This window comes from Vicugna pacos, chromosome 9, assembly GCF_048564905.1.
Source record: "Vicugna pacos chromosome 9, VicPac4, whole genome shotgun sequence".
In the NCBI taxonomy this organism is placed as follows: Eukaryota; Metazoa; Chordata; class Mammalia; order Artiodactyla; family Camelidae; genus Vicugna; species Vicugna pacos.
This window is the reverse complement of record NC_132995.1, coordinates 57,362,287-57,384,303: the sequence shown is the minus strand read 5'-3', so window position 1 is coordinate 57,384,303 and position 22,017 is coordinate 57,362,287. Positions and strand designations below refer to the sequence as shown.

At 48.2% G+C, this 22,017-nt stretch overlaps 1 protein-coding gene and 1 long non-coding RNA gene across 4 annotated transcripts in view; one reads left to right on the top strand and one right to left on the bottom strand.

Annotated features, from left to right (window-relative positions):
• The window catches only part of IGSF3 (immunoglobulin superfamily member 3), a 96,790-nt gene extending 91,890 nt beyond the window's left edge, over nucleotides 1-4,900 (bottom strand). For 2 of the 3 annotated variants that reach the window (XM_031680539.2, XM_072967932.1), the window contains exons 1-2: nucleotides 4,757-4,893; nucleotides 3,407-4,078 (exon numbers count right to left, since the gene is read on the bottom strand). In XM_031680539.2, coding sequence (XP_031536399.2) covers nucleotides 3,407-3,449 — 43 coding nt within the window. In that variant the 5' untranslated portion in view covers nucleotides 3,450-4,078; nucleotides 4,757-4,893. Of the gene's footprint in view, nucleotides 1-3,406; nucleotides 4,079-4,756 lie in introns of all 3 variants that reach the window. The other variant, XM_031680541.2, reaches the window with a different exon arrangement.
• An 11,526-nt stretch (nucleotides 4,901-16,426) lies between these two features.
• LOC116281840 (uncharacterized) lies at nucleotides 16,427-20,844 on the top strand. The gene is made up of 3 exons (XR_004191291.2): nucleotides 16,427-16,615; nucleotides 18,599-18,757; nucleotides 20,760-20,844. It is a non-coding gene; the product is annotated as an uncharacterized lncRNA (long non-coding RNA).
• The last annotated feature ends 1,173 nt before the right edge of the window (nucleotides 20,845-22,017 follow it).

Genomic DNA, 22,017 nt, shown 5'->3' with positions numbered 1-22,017 from the left:
AGCCCTGCCTCTGAGCTCACTCCCACTAGAACATCAAAGTTCCTTTCGATCTCTTTTGGAAGCACCCTCTGGCCTCTCCCCTAAGAAGCCTTCCCAAACTCCCGGGAGGTAAGTGATTGCTTCCTCAGTACCATCCTATTCAAACAAGAGGCTTTTCAAACTCCAGAAATGAAATTCTCTCCCACGGGAGAAGAACACAAATGACCATGAGCTGTGTACCAGTTCTCTGTGTTGATCCAGGGATGTCCCAATCTCCTACCTTTTTCATTGCTAACACTTCTGAAGCTATTTCATCTTGTTGGCAACATCAGTCTATGTTGGTCTAGGAGGTATAACTCTTCCCAGCTGTACAAAATCAAAATTTGCTTTATGCGCCTAAAGCTTATATTAATCTTTCCTGATTATTCCCTTCCTGTTCTTGCAGACACAAATCCTATTCTGTCTCTCCCACATGGTTGTCATCTTTCCATGTCTCCGGCACTCACCCAGGCTGCTCCCAGGCACAGGCACCCTCTCCTCATCTCCCCCCTTTCATACTCAGGCCACATCCACACCAGCCGCTACTCCCTCTCAACTACTGCCCCTCTGCCTCAGCCCGCTCTCCACAGTGGGGACTTTACTACCCTCATGGCTCAACCTGGCCCACACCTAGGATGGCTTTTTAGAACTGGAAAGAGGGTGGCCTTGGCAGCCGATGGATCCCTAGATGGGTGGGGCACCCAGAGCTGCAACAAGAAGAAACAAGACACAGAGGGTCAAGAGGGCAGGAATTGGTACCCAGACAGGCAGAAAAGGAGGAACATGACCCAAATTCTAGATGTTGGCAAAGGAAGGGGACAGAAAGTCCAGGGCTAATGATGTCATGTTAAGGGAGTCACAGCCTCTTGGAGATTTACCCTGTATACCCCTCACCTTCAGTCACAGGGTTTTCTAACTCCAATTCCCATTTTCGGAAGCTGGGAGCACCAGTATCAGTCTTGCCTTACAGAGCGCTTAGCCTGATCCTACTTTTGACAAACCAAATTTTATTCCGAGTGTGTGACCCACAGAGGCACAAAACCTTGGGAGTCTTTGCTGTTTTAAATTCCTATTACACATTCCTTTTCATTACACAGCAAGAATGCTGCTGCATGAATCAGACCACACCAGACTGCCAGCAGAGAGCAAGACCCCAACATGGGTTTGGTTCCCTCCCTGAAGACCTTCTGGTCTCCAAGTTTAAGCAAGTGGTACCAAGCCCCCCTCCCCGCCATGCTGGGAGTCATCAAGTGATGAGAAAAGATGACAGTTCACCAGTGGGGCTCGAAGCACCAGGCATGTCCCCAGTTCTAAACCTTCCCACTCTCACCCACATTGGGTCTTTGGCCACTGTTCCCCTTCAGTGCCACCGTGACACTCACTTTCCTCCATGGCACCTGTTTATAATTGAGGCTGGGAGCAAAGGCAAGATAACAGAGCCCAGGGAGAGGGCCCAAGCTCCACTCCATAGGGGGGCCCAGAGGGTAGACAGCAGGGGTACCAGTGGGCAGCCTCACATTTCTGGAGCAGCCAGAAGAAACAAAAGGCACAAATGTCACATTTCCTTGTTTTCCCATTGGTGGTTCCTTCTCCTGCCCTGGGCCCCACTCTACGACTCAGCTCAGTCCTCTTTCCCGCCTTAGCCACACCACCCAGCCCACACCCAAGCCTCCTGGAGGGCTTTCCTTGTTTGCCCTTTTGAATCCACATGAATCACTAATTACTGATTTAAACCCAGACACTAAGTGAATGACAAATACCAATACAATATCTAGGACTGGCAAACAGAGAGCTACCTGCCTTTCTGGCTCTGCCTGAGCACACAGGAGACAGGGAGACGCAGAATCCTAACCCACACCTGGGCAGAAGACTGACTGAACTTGCCGCCAGACTGGATGTCCGTGTGAGTGGTGAGGAGGGGAGGGCTGGCAGCGATGAACTCACACATTCTCTCTAACTCACTACACAATGGAGTTACCTAGCAGAGATAAGAGACTGTTGCCTGGCTCATCTTCCGGAAGATTCTGGTTTAATTAGCCTAGGGTTGCTGCCTGAGCACTGGGGTTTTTTAATGCTCTCCCAGTGATTCCAACATGCACCCAAGTTTGAGAACGACTGATAGAACACATTTATCCTGTGTTCCAGGCACTTTCCAAAGTCGTCAGGACCTTTAGAACACCTAATAGCCTTGAACTGCAAAGTAAGCCTGTAGAGCTATCATCGCATTTTACTGAGGTTCAGGTGTCAATCGTGGGGAGGCTGAGATTCAAACTCAGGCTCTTCAACTCCAAAGCCCACTCTCTTTCCACCCATTTGTAAACTCTTGCAAGGGCAAAGACAATGTGTGAAAGCAATCTCCACTGCCAGCAGGTCACAAATAAATTCCATAAATGCTAGACACCTAGATCTGGAAATATATGCAAACACCGCAGGCAGGAGTGACGACCTCTTCTGAATGCAGGGGCCCGAGCGCTACCAAGGGGGCAGGGGGTGTGCTCCTGTGTGAGGTCTAAGGCGAAGGCGAGAGAGGATGCATCAGATCCTGGCTGGGGAGCTTATCCTAGACCCAAGAGGAGTCCCAAGGTACCACATTGAAGACGGCACTCAGTGGCATGGGAAGTATTGTTGAATCTGAGAATGAACAAGTGTTGGGCAAACGGGTGCCTCTTCAATGGGAGGGAATCCTTAAGAGAGGTGTCAATAGCCACCTCGCAGGCCACAGTTTCTCCATCCAACTCTAAGCATTGTGACCTTCTGAGGGGGCACACAAACCCCACCTAGCACAACCCTCAATTCCTCCAGTCTCTCTTCCTTCCAGAACTATGATCTGAGCCTCCTGGGCAAGAGGACACATGACTAGACCCTCAAACATTTACAGTCTACAGATCGCTTGGGTTGGGCAAAGCATCCCCCCCAACCCCTCTCCCACCTGCGCCCACTTCCCCCTCAAAAAAAAAAAAATAGCACCGTCTTTATCACCAAACCAACTTTCCGACAGGGTGGGAATAATGTCATCACTTTGGATTAGAAATTAACGTGGACCAAGAAAGAAGTGAAGACACTGAAGCACCATGTTTATAAAATACCAGAAACCAGCCCAAGATCCACACGTAGTCCCTAAGCTGCTGTAGACAGGGAGCCTGACCCCGAGGCCCCGTACAAACACTAAGGACAGCATGTCCCTTCTTAAAGACAACAAACAGTACGCCACCGTCCCTCCTGGGTCAGAAACGGGGCTCTGGGTACACTATGCCAACCCATGACACACACTGCCGCCTCCCAGCGTCCCCTAAAGCCGAGTGTTGCTGGAAAGAGCCACAAGGAATTACAGGAGCCAACAGCAGGTTAAACTTTCACATCGATCGCACTGATAAGCAGCGCCACTTACCCAGCACAGCCAGACAGCTCAGCACCGGGAAAAAGCACTTCATGTCGGCAGCCGAGAGGAGACACAACACAGGCCGCTTCCTCTTCTCCCAGCACTTAATCGCTCATTTCTGGCAATTCACTGATAGCTCCAGAGAGCAGTTTTGGAAACAGAAGTTAATTCAGTAACGGAGCACCAGTTAAAGAGCCCAGCTCAGCAGGAGGGGGTGGGGGAGGGGCGGCGGGGGCAAGTCTTACACTCCCCTATGATAAAGGAAGGGTCCAGAACAATTCGGAAGGCTCTCTAGGCTCCTGCCACATCCTCAGTCTGGCGGTCTCCACTGGAATTGTAGATTGCGGTGGATTAATTCTCCAGGAAAAGGAAAAAAGCGTCTGAGAAAATCCTTTCATCCACTGATTATACAGAAATGTCCTTGGCTTCTCAGTGAAGGTGTCTGTAATCTCCCTCATTCGGAGTCCCCCAAACGGAACAGGGCAGGTTTTGTCAAAACCTTTGACAGCCAAATCGCCCAGGCTGGCGTCGACTGCTGGGGGTCTCTTCATCAAAAAGTCCGTCTGGGTCCATGATGGTGGGACACGGGGCTGTCACCTGCCCCAGACCTGTCCGCAACACACGAAGCAAGTCTGCGTTCGCTGGGCAGCCCTGAAGCGGTCCCACAATGCCAGCGGATTTCTAAAACAAACACAACAGAGATTTATCAAAGGCAAACACGGCCGCGGCGAAACCAAGAGGGGCTGAGCGCTGAGCTGGTCCGGACACCTGGGTCCCGGTCCTGGACCAGGACGGTCAGCCTCTGTGGTCTGACCTTGGCCAAGTGGCTACCTCTGCCTCTACCTCAGTTTCCCCGCCCAGAGCAGGGCAACGGCAGGAAGCCCGACTGCTCCTGAAAGACTTTCACCAAATGCTTTACTCCTGGGAATTCTCTCCGCCTCCGAGCCCCGGCGCTGCGGGCAGCCCCACCCTCCGCGGGGGCAAATCGGGAAGGGGCTCCGAGGTGGGGCCGCCACTCCCGGGTCCACCCCCGGCCCCCGCCCCAAACGTGGGAGAGCGGCGCGCGCCGCGTCCCAGGTGGCCCCGCTATTGTTTTACCTTCCCGGGTGTTTATTTTTCGCTGATTGGAAAGAAAAGAGGAGAAAGAAGGGAGCCCGGGGCTCCGCTTTCGTCGCCTGGGCGCGCTCGCCGCACGCCGGATAGGCCAGGAGACAAGGTCTCGGGCCGACCCCGGAGCGGAGCCGGCGCCGGGCCCACCGCCGCGCCTCTCGCCGCCCTGCTCCGGACTCCGGCTCCACTCGCTGCCGCCCCTCGCTGCCGCCCCTCCCCGCGCCGCCCGCGCGCCCACCGGACACCGACCTCGCCGCCGACCCGCTCCCTCTGCGCGTCCGTCCGTCCGTTGGTCCGTCCGTCCCGGCGCACGCCTCAGGGGACGCGCCGCCTCCTCCCTCTGCTCCCGCAGCGGCGCCAGCAGCCGCGCTCCGGCCCCTCCCGAGTCCCCGCCCCCTCCACCCGGCCCGCTGCACCCGGGCGAGGCGAGCGCGGGGCGAGGGCGGCGCCCTCGGAGAGAGGCACCGCCCCCGGGCCCTCCACTTCCCGCCCCGTCCCGCCCCCCACCCCGAGACGGCCGGCTGGGCTGGGGGCCGGGCGAGGGGGCGGGCGGTGCCAGGTGCCGCGGGCGGCGCCCCGCCCGCACCTGCCTGAGGCAAGGGCCACCCGAGGACCAGGGCGCCGCTGGCGTGGGGGCCGGGCCGCGCCGAAAGTCAACCTGCGGGTTCACGAGCAGACAGCCCGGCCGCCGCCTGAATGCACAGGCCCTTCCCGAAGCCCAGCAAAGGACTCCGGAGCCTGGAAGAGGGCGGCCTGGGAGCGCGTCCTCTCCGGGAAACAAAAACAAAGGCCTTTGCGCGAGGCTTGCATCTGTTCAGACAGTGGAACCCCACATTGCGCTTCACTCTGAGACAGGATTTCCTAGACGGGGAAACAGTCCGGGTTCTAACCCGGGTTCCTCCACTTCCCCGCTGCCGACCTTGGCCAAATTACTTAATATCTCTGTATCTGTTTCCCCACCTGTTATATACGGAAACGGCCTACACTTAATAGGGTTACATGAGATGTCCATGACACACTGTAAAACACGTAGGATGGCGCCTGCCACATCTGAGGCACTCGGTAAATGTAAGCTATGATTATTTTATGAGGAGCAGTCCTATCTAAGCAAATGCATTTTCATTCATTCAATACTTGTCCAACACACGCACGTGCTGGGTGAGCACGGAAGTGCAAGGTGACTGAGGTAGAAAAGGAGAGCCCTGCCCTCCCAGAGCCTGCAGTCTACTAAGGAGACAATAAAATAGGTATGGAGAGAAAAGAACAGGGTTGAGGCAATACATGCGAGGCCCTGGACCCTGTGTTCCTGGGTCAGGACATGAGGAAGAGGGGGGTTTGGGCAGGGCAGGGCAGGGGCAGGGAAGACTTCTCAGAGGAAACGAAACCTGGGTAGAATCGAAAGGAGCAGAAGGAAGCACCAGAGGAAGATCGAGGAGGGAGGAGAGGACTCGCAGGCCCTGGAATCAGTCTCCTCAAAGGCCCAGAGGGAAGAAAAATGGTGGCCCAGTTAGAGGACCAGAATCCTCTGTTGGGCCCAAACTCATCTGTAAGAAAGAAGTGGCTGGAAATGAGCAGAGAAGAAATCAGGTGTCAGAACCTGGAGGGCTCTGTATGCTATGTAAGGGGTTTGGACTTTAGCCCCTGCAGATTCTGAGTAAAGTAGTATTGTTATCAGATATGCATTCTAGAAAGAACGCTCTGGCCTCCGTGTGGAGGATGGATGGGCGGGGCGTTCTACAGGAGGCTACAGGGTGTTACTAAACGTCCAGACAGGAGATGATGGTGACCAGGACCCCGGGAGTAGCAACAGGGAGAGGAATGAGCAGGTCAGGAGTCAGGCTCTGGGGAACGCCAGGCTGAGGGTGAGGAATGGGGCAGAAAAACCAGGGCAACCTCAGCAACTGAGATCAGAATACAAAGGATCAGGCTGGGTGTATTGAGTTTGAGATGCTCAAGAGATATGCAAATGAAGATGTCCCAAAAATAATTGGGGTGAGAGTGGGAGGTAGAATGGAGTTCAGAACTCAGAAAGGGGCTGTGGGTTTGTAAGGTATTTTTCACCTATTGGACATTGTGACAGTAAAAGGATTTAGTAAAGAAATAGACTGATAATTCACTCATGAAAAAAAAAAGTTAATGCCCCTCCCAGGAAGCAAAGAAATACAGGACATGCTCCGGGGGTGCAAAACTAACAAAGGGTCTTATTTGCCCTCACCCCTCTCCCTTGGTTGTAAATTCCTTGTGGGCAGGATCTGCCCTTTAATTATCATTATTCCAAACAACTCTTGGCATTGTGATCTGCGTACAGTAATTACACTATAAATACTTCAACTGAATCGAATTAAATTAAATATTTATCACGTCTGCCAAGTATTGTATTGAAAATCTCTTCTTGGGGTTTTTTGTTTTTTTTTTTTAATTGAAGTACAGTAAATTACAATGTGTCAATTTCTGGTGCACAGCACAATGTCCCAGTCATGCATATACATACGTATATTCGTTTTCATATTTTTTTCATTAAAGGTTACTACAAGACACCAAACATAGTTTCCTGTGCTATACAAAAGAAACTTTTTTTAAATCTATTTTTATATATAGTGGCTAACATTTGTGAATCTCAGACTCCCAAATTTATCCCCTCCCACCCACTTTCTCCGGTAACCATAAGATTGTTTACTAAGTCTGTGAGTCTATTTCTGTTTTGTAGATGAGTTCATAGTGTTAAATATTACCTCTTTTCTCCTACTGATACTGGCCTCTCCCACTTCTTATCTGCTGACACCTCCAGTTATTTATTGACAAAGAAAAGTCTCTGCTCTCATGCTGCTTACATTCTTGTGGGAAACACAATGAAACAAGAAAATCTATGACACAATGTGATATGTTCTGAGAAAAAGTGGCATAGGGAATTAAAGGTGTATGGAGGGGAAAGGAGGGAGGTAAGGAGGGGGATTCTGCTCTAGGTAAGTGGCCAGGGAAGCCCTTTCAAAGGGAGTGACATTTAAGCAGAGACCTAAATAGAAGGAGGGAGTAAGCTTTGGACATTTCTAGAGGAAGAGCCTTCCAAACTCAGGGAACAGCAAGAGAAAGCCCCTTAAGATGCTCTGAAAACAGAAGGTGTGATAGTGTGTCTGAAATGGCATGGAAGAGAAGGAGAGGGAGAAATGCTATCAGGGAGGTTGCAGAGGCCAAATCCTCGAGGACCTTGCAGGCCAGGGTGCAGTTTGGGTCACTCTGGCTGCAGGGGGCAAATAGAGCATGGGGAGGAGGCTGGAGGAGGGACACTGAAAAGGAGGCTTTTGTCATTGCACAGGTGAAAGATGACCACGGCTCAGACTAGGGTGGTAGAGATATGGGTTGTGAGAAATGGGTGGCTTCTGGAAGCATTCTGAAAGTAGATTCAATGGAATTTTCTGGAGACTTGGATATGGAGGGGGAGAGAAAGAGAAGAGTCAAGGAATCTCCCAGAAGATTCAGCCTGTAATGAAGCTCTCAGACCCCACCAAGTTCTGCCCAGCACCTTCTCCAAGACCAGACTTCTGCCCAGGCTACTTCCTCCATCCTTGAACCCTGTACTCAATTATCCCTTCTCAACCTTACCTACCTCCAACCACCTGGTCCCTTGGTATCCCTCTGGATGATCTGTCAACCCTGGACTTCCATCACCTGCCTCCCCCCCGCAAGATGTGATATGGCCAGTTCCCGCCTAGTGTCTTTCCAATTTCCACCGTCTAAGCTGTTCAAAGAACTGTGCTAACTCTAGGACAGGCAGAGTAAAGTACAATTAAAAGAATGCCTCTGCCCTTCTAACATAGAAACAAGTAAGTGATGTAAGCGCTGAACAGTGGTGCTTTCAGAAGCTCATCCACAGGCAGAGAAAGAGTCAAGTCTTAAAGCAAGGAGAAGCGTCCAGGGAGAATAGGGGACAGAAGTTCCCCGTCAGCAAATCTGTCTGATGCCTGGGCTGGATGTTAGCAGCTTGCTTCAAAACATCTTACGCTGGAATGTTGAAGCCTCTCCCAAACTGGCCCGGAATCAGGTTCATATTTTGAACGCTTTGGAAGACGCCTTAATCTTCTCCCCCAGGGAGTTAAACACAGAAGCCTACCTACCAAAGCACAGCTCCAGCAAAGCACTGCACTTGGGAACAAGGGTCCGGTGGTGACGGATTTTCCCACTTTTTGAGAAAAGCAGAAAATTCAGATGTTTGTCGAATTCTTCTGATTTTCTTTGTTGGAAGCTGATGTTTAAAAATAAACCCTGTAGGGGAACAGAAGTAAAATTTCTATGTGGATATGATATAGCCAAGTGGTTCTCACTGTTTTGAGGTCTCCGGACCTGTTGCGGCTGCAATCAGAAGACTGATACAAAATCACAACTGAAATAAAGTTACGTTTTTTTAAATGCAAAAAAAAAAAAAAGGTGGGAGGAGCATTAGCCAAGTTCTCTTTTGTCAAGTGAAAGTCGAAGAGAAGGCATTTTGCCTAAAGATAGCCTGATACTGCGTGCTCACAAGCCCCAATGTTAATTGCTCCTAATGCACGCTGAAATGCCAGGTGGAGAGAGCAAGTCCTCCCCACCTCCCTAAACAGCCAAGTCGGAGCTCAAAGTGCCCCTGAACAGTCCTCCTGGTAGAAGCTTTCTTCTCAGTGATTACCCTCCTACACAGGCGAGGATCCCCAGAGCTGAAGACTAGGAATAGGGTACCATCTGTCTTTAAAAAAAAAAAATAGAGTTGATGATGATATCTTGAGATCAGGGTGGCAAGCGGGTAGACCCCGCAAGCTTTCCCCACAGGTGGGTACCATCTAGCGTTATAACAGGGTCTGGATTTGCCCCCTCACCCCCAACCCAACTCTGAATGTTGGTTTATCCCAGAGGGGAAAATAAGATTCTATTCAGCAAACATTCTCCTTCCTCCACAAAACCCCACAGCTGTGCTTGCTGATTCTCTGTCTGACAGAGAACAGTGGACTGGGGAAGAATGCCTGGGTCTGCATCCCAGATTTGCATTTATTGACACTCAACTCTGATCAAATTACTTGACATTCCTCGCCAAGGTTCCCATTGGTAAAGGAGGTAACAATAGCACATGCCCTCACAGGGGGCTTGTAAGGATGAAATGAGCCCGTGTGGAGAAAGAACTTACCAAAATTCCCGGTGGTTAGTCCTCTTCACTAATTATGAACATCACACAGTCCCAGGAGCCAGGAACCAGGAACCAGAAATTCTAGCTCAATCCAGGCTCTGTTGTTTATACTGTCTTTTGACCTCTCTGAACCCGAGTTTCTTGTTCTGTAAAATGGGGTCGGTCAGACCAGTCAGAAGGTCCCAAACTGGCAGTGCATGCATTACTCCGGAGGCATTAAATACAGATTCCCAGGCCCTATCCAGATGATCCGTTTCTAAGCATTGGTGTGAGATGGGACTAGATGGCTTTTATTGGCTCTTCCAGCTCAAAATTTTATGATGGATTTTCACAAATTCATGATTCCATCTCCTCTGTCCAAGTTCATTTCTTCTTTAAAAATTTATTTTTTTATTTAAAATTTGGTGGGGGAGGTAATTAGTTTATTTTATTTTTTATTTTTATTTTTATAGATTTATTTATTTTTGAAGGGGGAGGTAATTTGGTTTTTTAATTCACTTCTTCATTTTATCTTTTTGGCAGGGGGTAGGTAATTAGGTTTATTTATTTTTAGGTTGATTTTATTTTTTTGGCTAAACACGCACTCTACCACTTGAGCTATAACCTCCTCCCCTTTTACTTACTTATTTTTTTAATGGGGGTACGAGATCCTGGGTTCAGTCCCCAGGACCTCGTGCATGCTAAGCCCACGTTCTATCACTGAATTATCCCCTCCCCTTCCCCCTTCCGGCAAGTTCATTTCTGATTCTAACGGGTAGGTCCCTCAACTACAATAGCAAGTCACCTAGATCGAAAGAATTAGAAGAGCTCATCTTTTCCACCAATATTCCATGCTGAACCTAGTCCTGACCATGGTCAAGAGGCTCCTGACCCTTCCCACCGCAAATCTTGTTCCTCTTATCCAAAATCTCAGCAAATCTCGACTTTTTTTTTTAACCCCAACAACAGCCTTAGATCGGCTTCCCGGCACATAGCTCTGGCTCACCGCCTGGGCTCTCTCTCTCTCTCTCTCTCTCTCTGCACTCTTTCCCTTTGCTGGAGAATGGAAAGAACCCAGAGCCTGTGGGTAGGCAAGGATTTTGAGCTCAGGCTGAGTGCCACAACACTTGTCATGTTGGAGTGACTCCTCTGAGTTAGATTGGCTGACCCCGATCTCTCTCTCTCGCTCTCTCTCAATGTCCCAGGGCAGCTGGGCTGGCTGCCAGGGCTGGCTGCCACTTTGAACCATGCTGTCACCCTGGTGGAGGACTCTTAAGAATTTGGCTTGGCCTCACTGGTGAAAAAAATGTTAGTTTGATCATCGAGCTTCTGTGCTCACACAGGGGAAGGTGTGTCACCAGAGATCGAAGATTCTAAGAATCCAAACAACCATAAACTTAGAGCAGAACAGAGCCTCCTGGGTGTGAGGGTGCTCTCTCTGAGACATCTGTTACCCCACTGAACTCCAGGGCTGTCTGGCCTGCTCTGCCTGGCAGGTTGCCTGTTTCTATAAAAGAGTGCAAAGACATTGGCAAATCTCACCCAAATATATATGAGCCCAGCTGACAGTTTCCAAAAGTTCACTTGGAAGTTAATTATTTGGAACTCAAAACATATTTTCCCATAAGAGTAAAATAATAAATGGTGATTATATTTCCAGGCTGACACACAAGTCTATTTAACCCTTAATATGCTTAAAATGCTACGTATTTAAGAGGAAAAAAAGTAGTCAAGCAACAATATAGTGGAATCCCCAGGGCCACTGTTGCTCTGAGGACACCTGCCGATGTGCAACAAGTATCTGCAAAACTGAGCTGAGCTTTTGATGGCTTCATAAGGCAAAGAGGACAAACACCAAAGCCCAAGAAGAAGGTGGGGGCTTTGAACTTGAAGCTGGGACCCTCTAAGAGCTACATCCTCAGGGTAACTAACCCAGACTCAGCCCTCACTCAGACTTGCAACCTGACTTCAAGTCATCTGGATGCTACAGGAGCCCTTGAGCCTAGAACTTCTGTTAAAGGGGTTCCAGACTAAGGGCAACATGAGGTACGTTCTAGAAGCAAATGAAAATTCTTTCAGGAGGGAGATCCTATCACCCTGGGTCTCAGATTATTCTAAAATGAAATCTCCAGCCTATAGTCAGATATAACCAAGAAATAAGACTGTGTGAGTGAGAACCAGCAGAAACAGCAGAAAACAAAAACAGGCCCACAAAACCCTAAGCTATTGGATTTATCCCACATAGTGGACAGAATAACTATGCTTACTATGTGCAAAGAAATGGAATGCAAACTTGAAAATTTTGTCAGAGAACTTGAAGCTGTAGAAAGATATGGAGGAAGAGCATTCTGTGTTGAGGGGGAAACAAGTGCAAAGGTCCTGGGGCATGTTTGAGAGAGAGAAAGTCAGTGTGGCGGAAGCAGAGGGAGCAGAGAGGTGACAGGTGAGTTCAGAAAAGAAGACCAAGCAAAACATCTCACACCAAGCAAGACAGATCATATGGGATGGGAATTGGGGCTTTATTCTGTGTGTCAAGGGAAACCATTGGATGGTCAACAGCATTAGAGTGACATGACTTAGTTCACATTTTTTAAAGTCCAATCTGGCTGTTGTATAGGAAATAGGCTACAGGGAAGTAAAAATAGGAGCAAGGAGACCAATTAGTAGATTATTGCAATGTCCAGGTGCAAGATGATGGAGGCTTACACTGGGGTGGTGATGGAGGTGGTGAGAAGTGAATTCAGGATATACTTTGAAGGGAGAGCTGACAGGACATGGGGTGTGAGAAAAAGGTCAGACTAGCTCCCCACTCCCGTGTACTCTCTGTATGATTCCGTTCTCCTCTAGTCTTCATGTGGTCTCTGCTTCTCTCTCAGTAGACAACTCCTTAATTGACATTTTCAGCACAGTTCTTTTTTTCTGAGCTTTACCCCTATAAAGCCAATAGCCTTTTGAAATTTTCTACCTGCAGAAGGAACTATATTCAATATCTTGTAATGACCTTTAATGAAAAAGAATATGATAAAGAATATATGTATATATATGCATGACTGGGACTTTTTGCTGTACATCAGAAATTGACACATTGTAACTGACTACACTTCAATAAAAAATAAAGAAATATTCTACCAGATCATAGACTGAACATGCCCAAAACTTAGCTCATTTTTCCCTCTAAACTACTTTTTCTCCTCAATTTCCTCTCTCAGTTAATGATGCACTTTTCACTCAATCATAGAAGTCAGAACCTTGGGATTAATTTCAGGCTTCTCACTTTCCAAGTCCTGTTGGTAACAAGGACTGCTGATTCTCCCTCCTCAATATCTTTCAAAGCGATGTGTTCCTTTCTGTTTTTATGGCTTCTGCCCTTGCTTGGGGCTTCATCACCTCCTTCTAGACTATTGCCATGGTTTCCCACCTGGGCTCCCAGCTGGTGGGCTCACTCCCTGCTCATTCATCCTTCTAAAGTACGCATCTTTCCAAAGTGCAGATGAGACCCTTCTGGAGTTGCCAATTGCTTACAGAAGAGTCAGATTCCTTAGAATGGGCACCTCCCCCAAGTACCCCCCAACACCTTCTTTGAGCTTACTCCAACTTCTCTAGGCTCTTGATCCTTCCCACTACGATACAGTCTTACCCAGTTACCTACGGTTTCCTGGACGTGCCCTTATATGTGCCTGTGATTCTGCCAGGTGCACCATCTCACCTTCCATTACCTATTAACCTGACAAACACTCACCCTTCTTGTAGGAACAAATGAAGCATCAGTTTCTCTATGAAGCCCCCTTCCTCCTCTCTCCCTACCTGCCTCCTTCTAGCACTGAGTTCATCATCTGTGAAAGCTATGCAGACCTCTAAGGTAGTGCTTCCCCACTAATTAAGGTTATGCGTTTACTTGTGTGATTTAGCTAGTGAGTTTCTTGAGGTCAGAGACTGTCTGATGTAACTGTGCCTTTCACTCCCTGAGCTGAGCCTGGCCCCTGGCAGGTGGGCCCTTAGCTAAAGCTTTATGGGCTGGATGAAGGAGTGTTTACACAAATACCTGGGACTATGCCCTCAAGCCTGCAGAGTGGACCCCCAGCCTCTGGGCTCCAGGAAGTCACAGCATCCAGAGGTTGGGGCATTTCATAAGTTTCCTTCTGGGTGACTTTATCCACAGCCTCTGCTTCGCTTCCCAGCTGCTTTGTATGGATGGTTCACAAAAACAAGCAGGAGGTCAATTTTTTTGTTTCTTCTTGTACCCAAGAGCCTGCTTTTTTAGTTCCATCCATGAAGTCCCCTGGCTCTCTACCACCGCTGCCCATCTCTCTGTCTTCCCCACATCCCACCCAGCCCAGATTTCATGGTCCTTGGGACTTGATCAGGGACAGCATCTCCACGGAGGCTCTGAGTGAAGCTGACAGTGTTTAGGAACCCACACGTACACCTTAGGTTCAAAGCACAAGTGATCACACATGGATGTTAACTAGCCTCCTGTGTAATCACTTGTGATTTCTACAGTACTTCTCTGACCCCTCTCCTCTTTCCCTTCTTTCCTCACTTATAATTTTCTATTTATGGAAAAGGGGGTAGGGAGCAGCAGAAAGGGAAGAAAAGAACTTGGAAAAGAGAAGATGAACCAAAGAAGAAAAATTGGGAGAGGGGAAGGAATGAAGGAAGGAGCAAAACGGGAGGAAAAGAAAGAAGAAAGAAGGAAGAGAGAGAGAGAGAAGGAAAGAAAGAAAGAAAGAGAGAGAGAGAAAGAAAGAAAGAGAGAAAGAAAGAAAGAAAGAAAGAGAGAGAGAAAGAAAGAAAGAGAGAAAGAAAGAAAGAAAGAAAGAAAGAAAGAAAGAAAGAGAGAGAGAGAAAGAAAGAAAGAAAGAGAGAGAGAGAGAAAGAAAGAAAGAAAGAAAGAAAGAAAGAAAGAAAGAAAGAAAGAAAGAAAGAAAAGAACAAACGAACCTTAAATTAAGTAATCACCTGGATGTCTGAGAAATGTGTCTGAAGTATCTCTACTTAAACAGCAGGGACCTCATGGAGATATTACACATTTAATTGACTAGAGAAACCAATCATAGAACAAAGCCCCTTTCTTTGTGAGCTGTCATATGATAACCCAAACACAGTAGTTGCCATTTTTCTCTAGACACTATCAACCACAGCCGTCTCTCTTGGACCTAAACTGTTCAAAAAAAAATTTTTTTTTAAATATGTGCATGTGCATCAGTCACAAGAACAGAGTAGCCTCCGTTGCAGCAATGGCCGCCCTGTGGAGCTCGGCAGGGCTCTCCCAGCCCACGGCCCACTCCTGGCCGCCAGATGTCAGCCAGCCAAAGGTTCCCTTTCATCCTCACCCACCGCAGAGCCGTTCTGGTCTGTGCAGTGGTGGGGGCTGACAACCCTTTCCCAGCTCCACCCCAGATCTGAGTGGGGCCTCATCTTGCCTGACGCCAGCTGGGGGGAGGGCAATGAGCAAAGCCGCCCGGGGCAGGAGATGGGGTGGGCAAGGTTTATTCTAAAAGTTCTGCAGCTGCTGCTTACGAAAAGGCGTGTTTTTTGACTGAGAATCCAGTGGTTACCATGAGGGAAAACCAAGTCAGACCTCACTGCCAGGTTTGAAAGGCACACCATGAGCTGGGGGATGCGGAGGGGAGCACACATGAGTCCTCCTCCCATGCCTTCTGGGTGGTCCTGTGTTCTACTGTCAAGCCAGGAGGCAGCTGGATGGCCCCTGACCCCGCCCTTCCACCACCTTCTCTATCCCTTTCTCTCCCAACACTTTCTTCTTCTCTTCCTCCTCCTCCTTCTCCTTTTCTTTCATAACTGCGGATTTGGAACACAATGGAACTCTAGCAAGGCAGTCACCCAAAGAAAGGAATACCACCCAAAGATGCTGCCCACCCCACCTCTGGGCCGTGAGCAAACTGGGGAAGGCAAATGACCGTTCCACTTGCTGGGGAAGAGCTTCTTCCTTTGCCAGCTGTGTGACCTCAGGTGACTTACTTAACTAGCCAGCCTCAGTTTCTTCATCTGCAAAATGGAGACAATAGCACCTGCTGTATACGAGGAGAGATCGTAGTTCTTGGTTACTAGGGTTAGCATGGGGAGTTCAGGGGTAAGACACTGGCTGAAATCCGTAGCACAGAGTGAATGCTCAATGAATTCAGTCACTTAACAAATCTGAAAAAACACCTACTAAATGCCAGGCTCTGTTCTGGGTGCTGGGGGACCAAAACAGACAAAAAGAAAACCTGCTCTCATGGAGTTAACATTCTCAGAGGGAGAGACAGACAAGAAACAAATGAGCAAGTAAAGCAGGTAGGATGTCAGATGTTAAAACGGGCTGTGAGAAGAAGAAAACCAGGGAAGGGACGGGAGTGCTGGAGGAGGGGGGCAGCAATTTTAAATCAGTTGACACTCCCTGGAAATTGACATTTGAATGAAGAGTCCAGCCTGCAGATGTCTGAGGGAAGAGGCTTCTGAGCAGGGGGACAGCAAGTGCAAAGGCCCTCAGCCAGGAGTGCACCAGGTATGGCTGAGAAGCATCTGGGACGCTGGCATGGCTGCAGCTAAGTGAAGAAGGGAGAATATTTGGAAATGAGGTCAAAGAGGTAATGTTATGTGTGTGCAGGAGGGAAGGGTGGTAGCAAGGAGTGCAATCATGTAGGAACTTGTTGACCATTGTAAAAACTTGGGAGAGTTTTAAGGAGAGCAGTGAAATCATCCAATTAATGTTTGAACAGGGTTGCTCAGGCTGACAATTTGGTAACAGACCACAGGGGTCAGAGTGGCAGCAGGGAAACCAACTAAAAGCCAGTGTAATAGACATGGAGGTGGCCTGGATCCGGTGGTAGAAAGGAGGTGGTGAGAAGAGGCTGGATTCAGGATACGGTTTTATAGAAGGAGCTGACAGAATTTGATGATGGAGTCCATGAGAACTGTGGAAACAAGAGAGGAGTTGCAGAATTGGCCTGAGCCAAAGGATAAAGTCGCCATTTATGGTAAGTGCTAGGAGTTCTGTTTTGGACATTATGAGAGGTTAAGACCTCAATGGCCCTCAATTAGTCATGCACTGGGGTTTGTACATTGGGACTTGTCCTCTTAGAAGGCTGCTTCAGCCATAGAAGCAGCCCAGGCTGTTCTGTAGGAGAGTCATATGGAGGACAACCAAGGGCTTCGACTGACGGTCAGACATGTAATGAGGGCATCTTAAACTGTCCAGTCCAAGTAAATCCTCCAGAGGACTTCAGTCTCCTGAGAGCCAGCAGGCAAACCATCCAGCTGAGTCTGTCCACACTGCCAGTAAGCTTTAGGATTTGTGATGGAGCAATAGATAACTGGTACAATCATGTGCAATCTGAACTGTCATATGGACATTCAGATTAGGATGTCAAGTAGGCAGTTGGATGTCTGAGTCTAGAATCCAGTGGGGATGTCCAGGCTGCAAACACCCCTTGGGAGTCATCAGCATAGCACTGATAGCTAAATCCATGAGGCTGATGAGAGCACTGAGGGTGTGAGTTTAGGTCAGGATAAGGAGTGGCAGGACTGAGCCCCAGGAAACCATAACATTTAGAAAGGAAGACGGATCGCAAATATGACAGAGAAGGATCCGCTGGTGCAATAGGAGAAAAAAACAGGTGTGTGTGGTGTCCTGGGAACCAAGTCACAGATGCTGTGTTACTGGTAGAAAGAAGGAATTGATTATGTTGAATACTGCTAACAGATCCAGCAGGATGAGGACTGAGAATTGTTGGCTGGATTTAGTCAATGAACATCTTTAGTTACCGTAAGAGGGAGAGTTTTAGTGGAGTGAGAAGGGTGGAAGCCTGCTCAGGAGGAGTTGAAGAGTGAATGGAAGTGCTGTATATAAAATAGATAAACAACATGGTCCTACTGTACAGCACAGGGAACTGTATTCAATACCTTGTAATGGCCTACAATGAAAGAGAATATAAAAAGGAACATACATATACATGTATGAATGAATCACTATGCTGTACACCAGAAATTAACACATTATAAATTGACTGTACTTCAATAATAATGATTTTAAAAAAAGAGTGAATGGGAGGAGAGGAATTGGAGCATGGTCATAGATTCCCATTTGGAGGAATTCTGATATAAGGGGAACTAGGGAAATGCATCCGTGGTGGTAGAAGGATGTGCCATCAAGAAGGGCGTTGTAAGTTTGGGTGCATGTTGTTCATGGATGAGAATGATCTAGAGGAGAGAGGAAAATCCAGTCAAGTGATGCAGAAGACAGAAAGGAGATTGGCCGGATGACGTCCTTGAGTCGAGAGGGACTGAAACTTAGGGTCCAAGTGCAGGCACTGCCCTTGACTGGGAACAAGAATGGACCATTGGTCATGTGGGAGGAGAGAAACAATGGAATGTGAGCAGTGATGTAAGCTGGTGAGTAGAGGTAGGTAGAAGAATTTGGAACTTCTTTACTTATGTTTCCTAGGCAAGTCATTGGCTGAGTTTGAGGATAGGGGAGGGGGTGTTGGAAGGTGGAAGAGGAAGGGGCTAGAAATGAATAGTAGCCATTGTGTGACCTCCCTGTGGGAGGCAAGGGTGCCCATCCTCCGCATTGCTATCTGAGAGCTCAGGTCTCCTGCTCTGGTAGCCGCAGGCTTTGTATAGTCTGTAACGCAGACTGACTTTGGCAGACACAACTGTGCCTGGACAAAGCCATTTCTTACTTCGGCCTCGACACCAAACCCAGTTTGTTTAGACATCTGGTGGCCACGTGCTTAGGGGAGTCTGCACCTTTTCCGTGACCAAGGCTGTGAATCTCTATTAGCCCGAGCCAATAGGGATAATTCTGTTCTCTTTGCCAGCAATTGTTTTAGACCTGGACATGTGTTACAATTCTGATCAATAATATGTTTGTGGAGGGGGGAGATCTGCCAGCACTCTCGTAGAAAAGATTTTCCCTTGTGATAAACAGAGCATCATAGAAAGGATATTTCTTTTCTTAGCTCCCCGGTGTTGGATCTGTGTACAGAACCTGGGCCTGAGCAGCTGCACTGTGACCAGTTCAGGGGTGGCCCTCGTGCCGAAGAAGGGAGGTCTTTAATGACATCACTGAGCCACTGAACTCAACCCAGGAGCCTCCCTACCTCCTGATGTCTTAGAAGGTGAGATATTGTTATTTACTTTCCTTATTGATGCTGCCCTGTTGTGTTGGTTCATCTTTGATTTGCAGCTGGAAGAATTCTGATACACAGAATATGAGCAAAATAGATGCAGCATTCAGCTGGGCCTTATCGAGGACACCAATTCAACTCAATGCAACAGAGATAAAATGAGATCAAAGTGCCAGGTGTGGTATTAGACACAGATGAATAAAACTCCCTTACCATGACTTTCTTGTAACAGATCTATGTGTGTCTGCTCTGGGGCATGGGGATAATAAAATATAGAAATTACTATTCTAGAAAGCAGACTATGTTAAGTGCCTGGAAAGAGATGTAGGAGGTCAAAGAAGACAGTGATGACACCCACTGGGGGGACACTGGGCTAGTCTCCATGAAGGAAGTAGAATAGAGGCTGGGCCTTGAAAAGCAGGTAAGATTTTTGGAGATAGACTGAAGGACCTCCCAGATCTAGAAAAAAAGGAAACTGTACTAGAATCAAGAAAGCAGACTGGACTGGAAAGCCAGGTGGTACATTCCGTTCAGCTGGCCTACAGAGCGTGTGTGGAGGCGTAGTGGAAGTACTGTTGGAAAGTTACACCGGGGCTGGATTTGAGACACTTAAACACTAGACAAGAAATGAGGCTGCTCAGGCTGCAAATGGTGCCCCTGGGGATTTTCTCAACAGACAAGTGACAGGATCAGAGCTGAGTGTGGGAAGATTCACCCTGAGACGGACCGAAGCCTTTTCTTCTTCACCCAATAATTGCTTTAATTATTTGCCACACCCTCAACACACACAGACATTAATACAGATGCACCTAAAGCCTCAGCAAAAACAAACAAGAGAGAATTACATTCTCAGACCCAAGCAATGGGAGGGAGGGACGGGGGCAGAGCGTTTGCCCTGGCCTTGTACAAACCTCTCCAACCCCCCTTCCTGGGTACCACTTCCCGCTTCCTTTTAGTCTCCCTTTAAAAATCTGCCCCTAGAGCCCACACTTGCACCAGGACAGTGGTCCTCTGTCTTCTAGTCTCTAGTGTTTTCCTGCAGGGGAGTTCCTATCAGTCATAGTATCCTTTGCAGAACACCATGAAATGTTGATCTTTTTCAGTCCAAAATACAACCGATGATATAGCACAAAATTACACATTTAGCTACTGTATGCTTAAGTTGCTTAGAAATGTTACATTTAATTAAATTTCCAGACACTAACACACAATATAAAACCACAACCATAAGCCCAAACACCTGTCCACTGAAAAAACAAGCTGTCAAACTAAGCACCAGCGGCTATGTCTGGGTCCATTAATATTCATTTGCTACTTGCTAATTCTCTCTGTCATCTGCTAGCACTGGCCAGTGGACAAGCAATAGCAGGTGCCAAAGATTTAATAAAAATGTAGAGAGAAAAAACAAAAAGCTGGAGAAATTCTATCCATTAGCTTAATTTTTCTGGGAATTGGTATGTTTCACCGTTCATTCAACAAAGATTGATTGAGCAGCTCCTGTGTGCCAGGCATCGTGCCAAGGGGAGGAGACACACAGAAGTAAGGTGCCGTCCTGCCTCCCTGGGGATGCCTAGCAGTGGCTTCGGTCAAGAAAACACTAGTGGGGCAAGAGGAAGCGAGTATTGTGGTGGAAGTGATGTAGGGACTGGCAGAGCCTAGAGCCTGGGGCCAGCCAGCCAGGGCTTCATGGAAGATGAGCCGTGAGAGGTTAGTCTTGAAAATAAGCTGAAGGTAGCTCAGACCAGCACAATGTCCACGGAATCATGGGGGAGGGCAGGACCCACACAGAGACACCAACTTTTACATTTTGTGAAATAACAGTCCTTCAAAATATCATCTGCCATTATCATAATTTTAGAGATTAAAAAAGCATTTTAGTATCAGAAGCTTTTTTAAAAAGAAAGAAATACACACTTTCAGAAAAAAAAGAAGTCTCGTATGTAGTATAAACTCAACTCATCACATTGTTCTTATCTGTCTCATTTTGCTGCAGATTCATAAAAACGTGAGTCCTAGAGCTGCGGTGGTGGGCAAAGCTGGGGAAGGAGCCGCAGGAGAGAAAAGAAACGTGGCCAGAGGTGCCAAGGCGTCTGGGGCTTCGTCTTTCTGGGTACCCTGTGTTTGGGGGGGGTTGGGGTGCAGAGCCAACTAGTCCCAAAGGGCTGCATCATGACCTTCTAGGGTCCTGGGCACACTCTCCTTAGGGGAGGAGGGGGCAGGGCTTCCTGTATAAAAATATTACAAATTACATTTTATGACTATGTTGGAATAAAGAATATAATCTTTGACCCTACCAGCTCATTTTTTCCCCCTAATGTTAAAATATTTTTGTGAGCCCCTAATAGTATCATGGTCCTCAGGTGCTTCGCACACTATGCCTAATGGATAAAGCAGGCCTGAAGGTCCTCAAATGTGGGGCAGCCCCCAGTGAGCTGGCGTGCCAGAGGGCCTCCGTCACCATCATCCCCTGGCTGGTTCCGTCTGTGGAAAAGTCTGGCCCTGCCCGGGGAGCAGCAGTGGACTAGAGGAGGGTTGAGGAATGAAGTCACAAGACGGCCAAATACCAGAGAGGTATGCAGATCTGGTAAATGAGCACAGCGAGACTGGACACCCCAGGGGGTGAAGGGCCATTTGCCAACAGCCAGTCACACACGCTGGCCTCTTCCAGCTTCAGGGACAAGAAGCAGCAGGGACCAGCCCTTCCTAGAAATTCTGCCAGATGGCCTAGCATCCTGGGCTTGGCCTGATCTACATTTTATCAGCCTAGGCCAGACCGAGCTTCTCAATTCTGAGCCCCTCCTCCACCAAGATCCTCCCCAAATCCCACCTCTGCTATGGTCTGGATAATCTAAGGCTAAATTTTAGTCCTGCTGTCTTTTCGTCCAAGTCTCAGGTGTTTGTTTGTGGGAGGTGGGCACTGGGGCTGTGACTGGTGCTCTTTTCCTTGCTTCGCCTCAAAGGACGGCATATCTAGGATGTACAGGACTGGAGGGCAGGGACCAAGGTCATTTAAATGCGCAGGGCACTTGAGGTGACTGGTGGGAAGGCAGAGAGAGAGAGTAGAAAGAGAGAGAGAAAGAAAAGAGGAACAGTAGGAATTCGCAGCAGGAGCCCAGCTGATGTTTTTGAAAGACTGGTGCATCCTTACAAATGCGTGTGCTCTGACACGTTGCCCTGATTTTTCTAATTTAGCCTGGGTAGGAGAATTCCGAAGACAAATGCAAGATAATAAAAACTGAAAGAATCAAAAT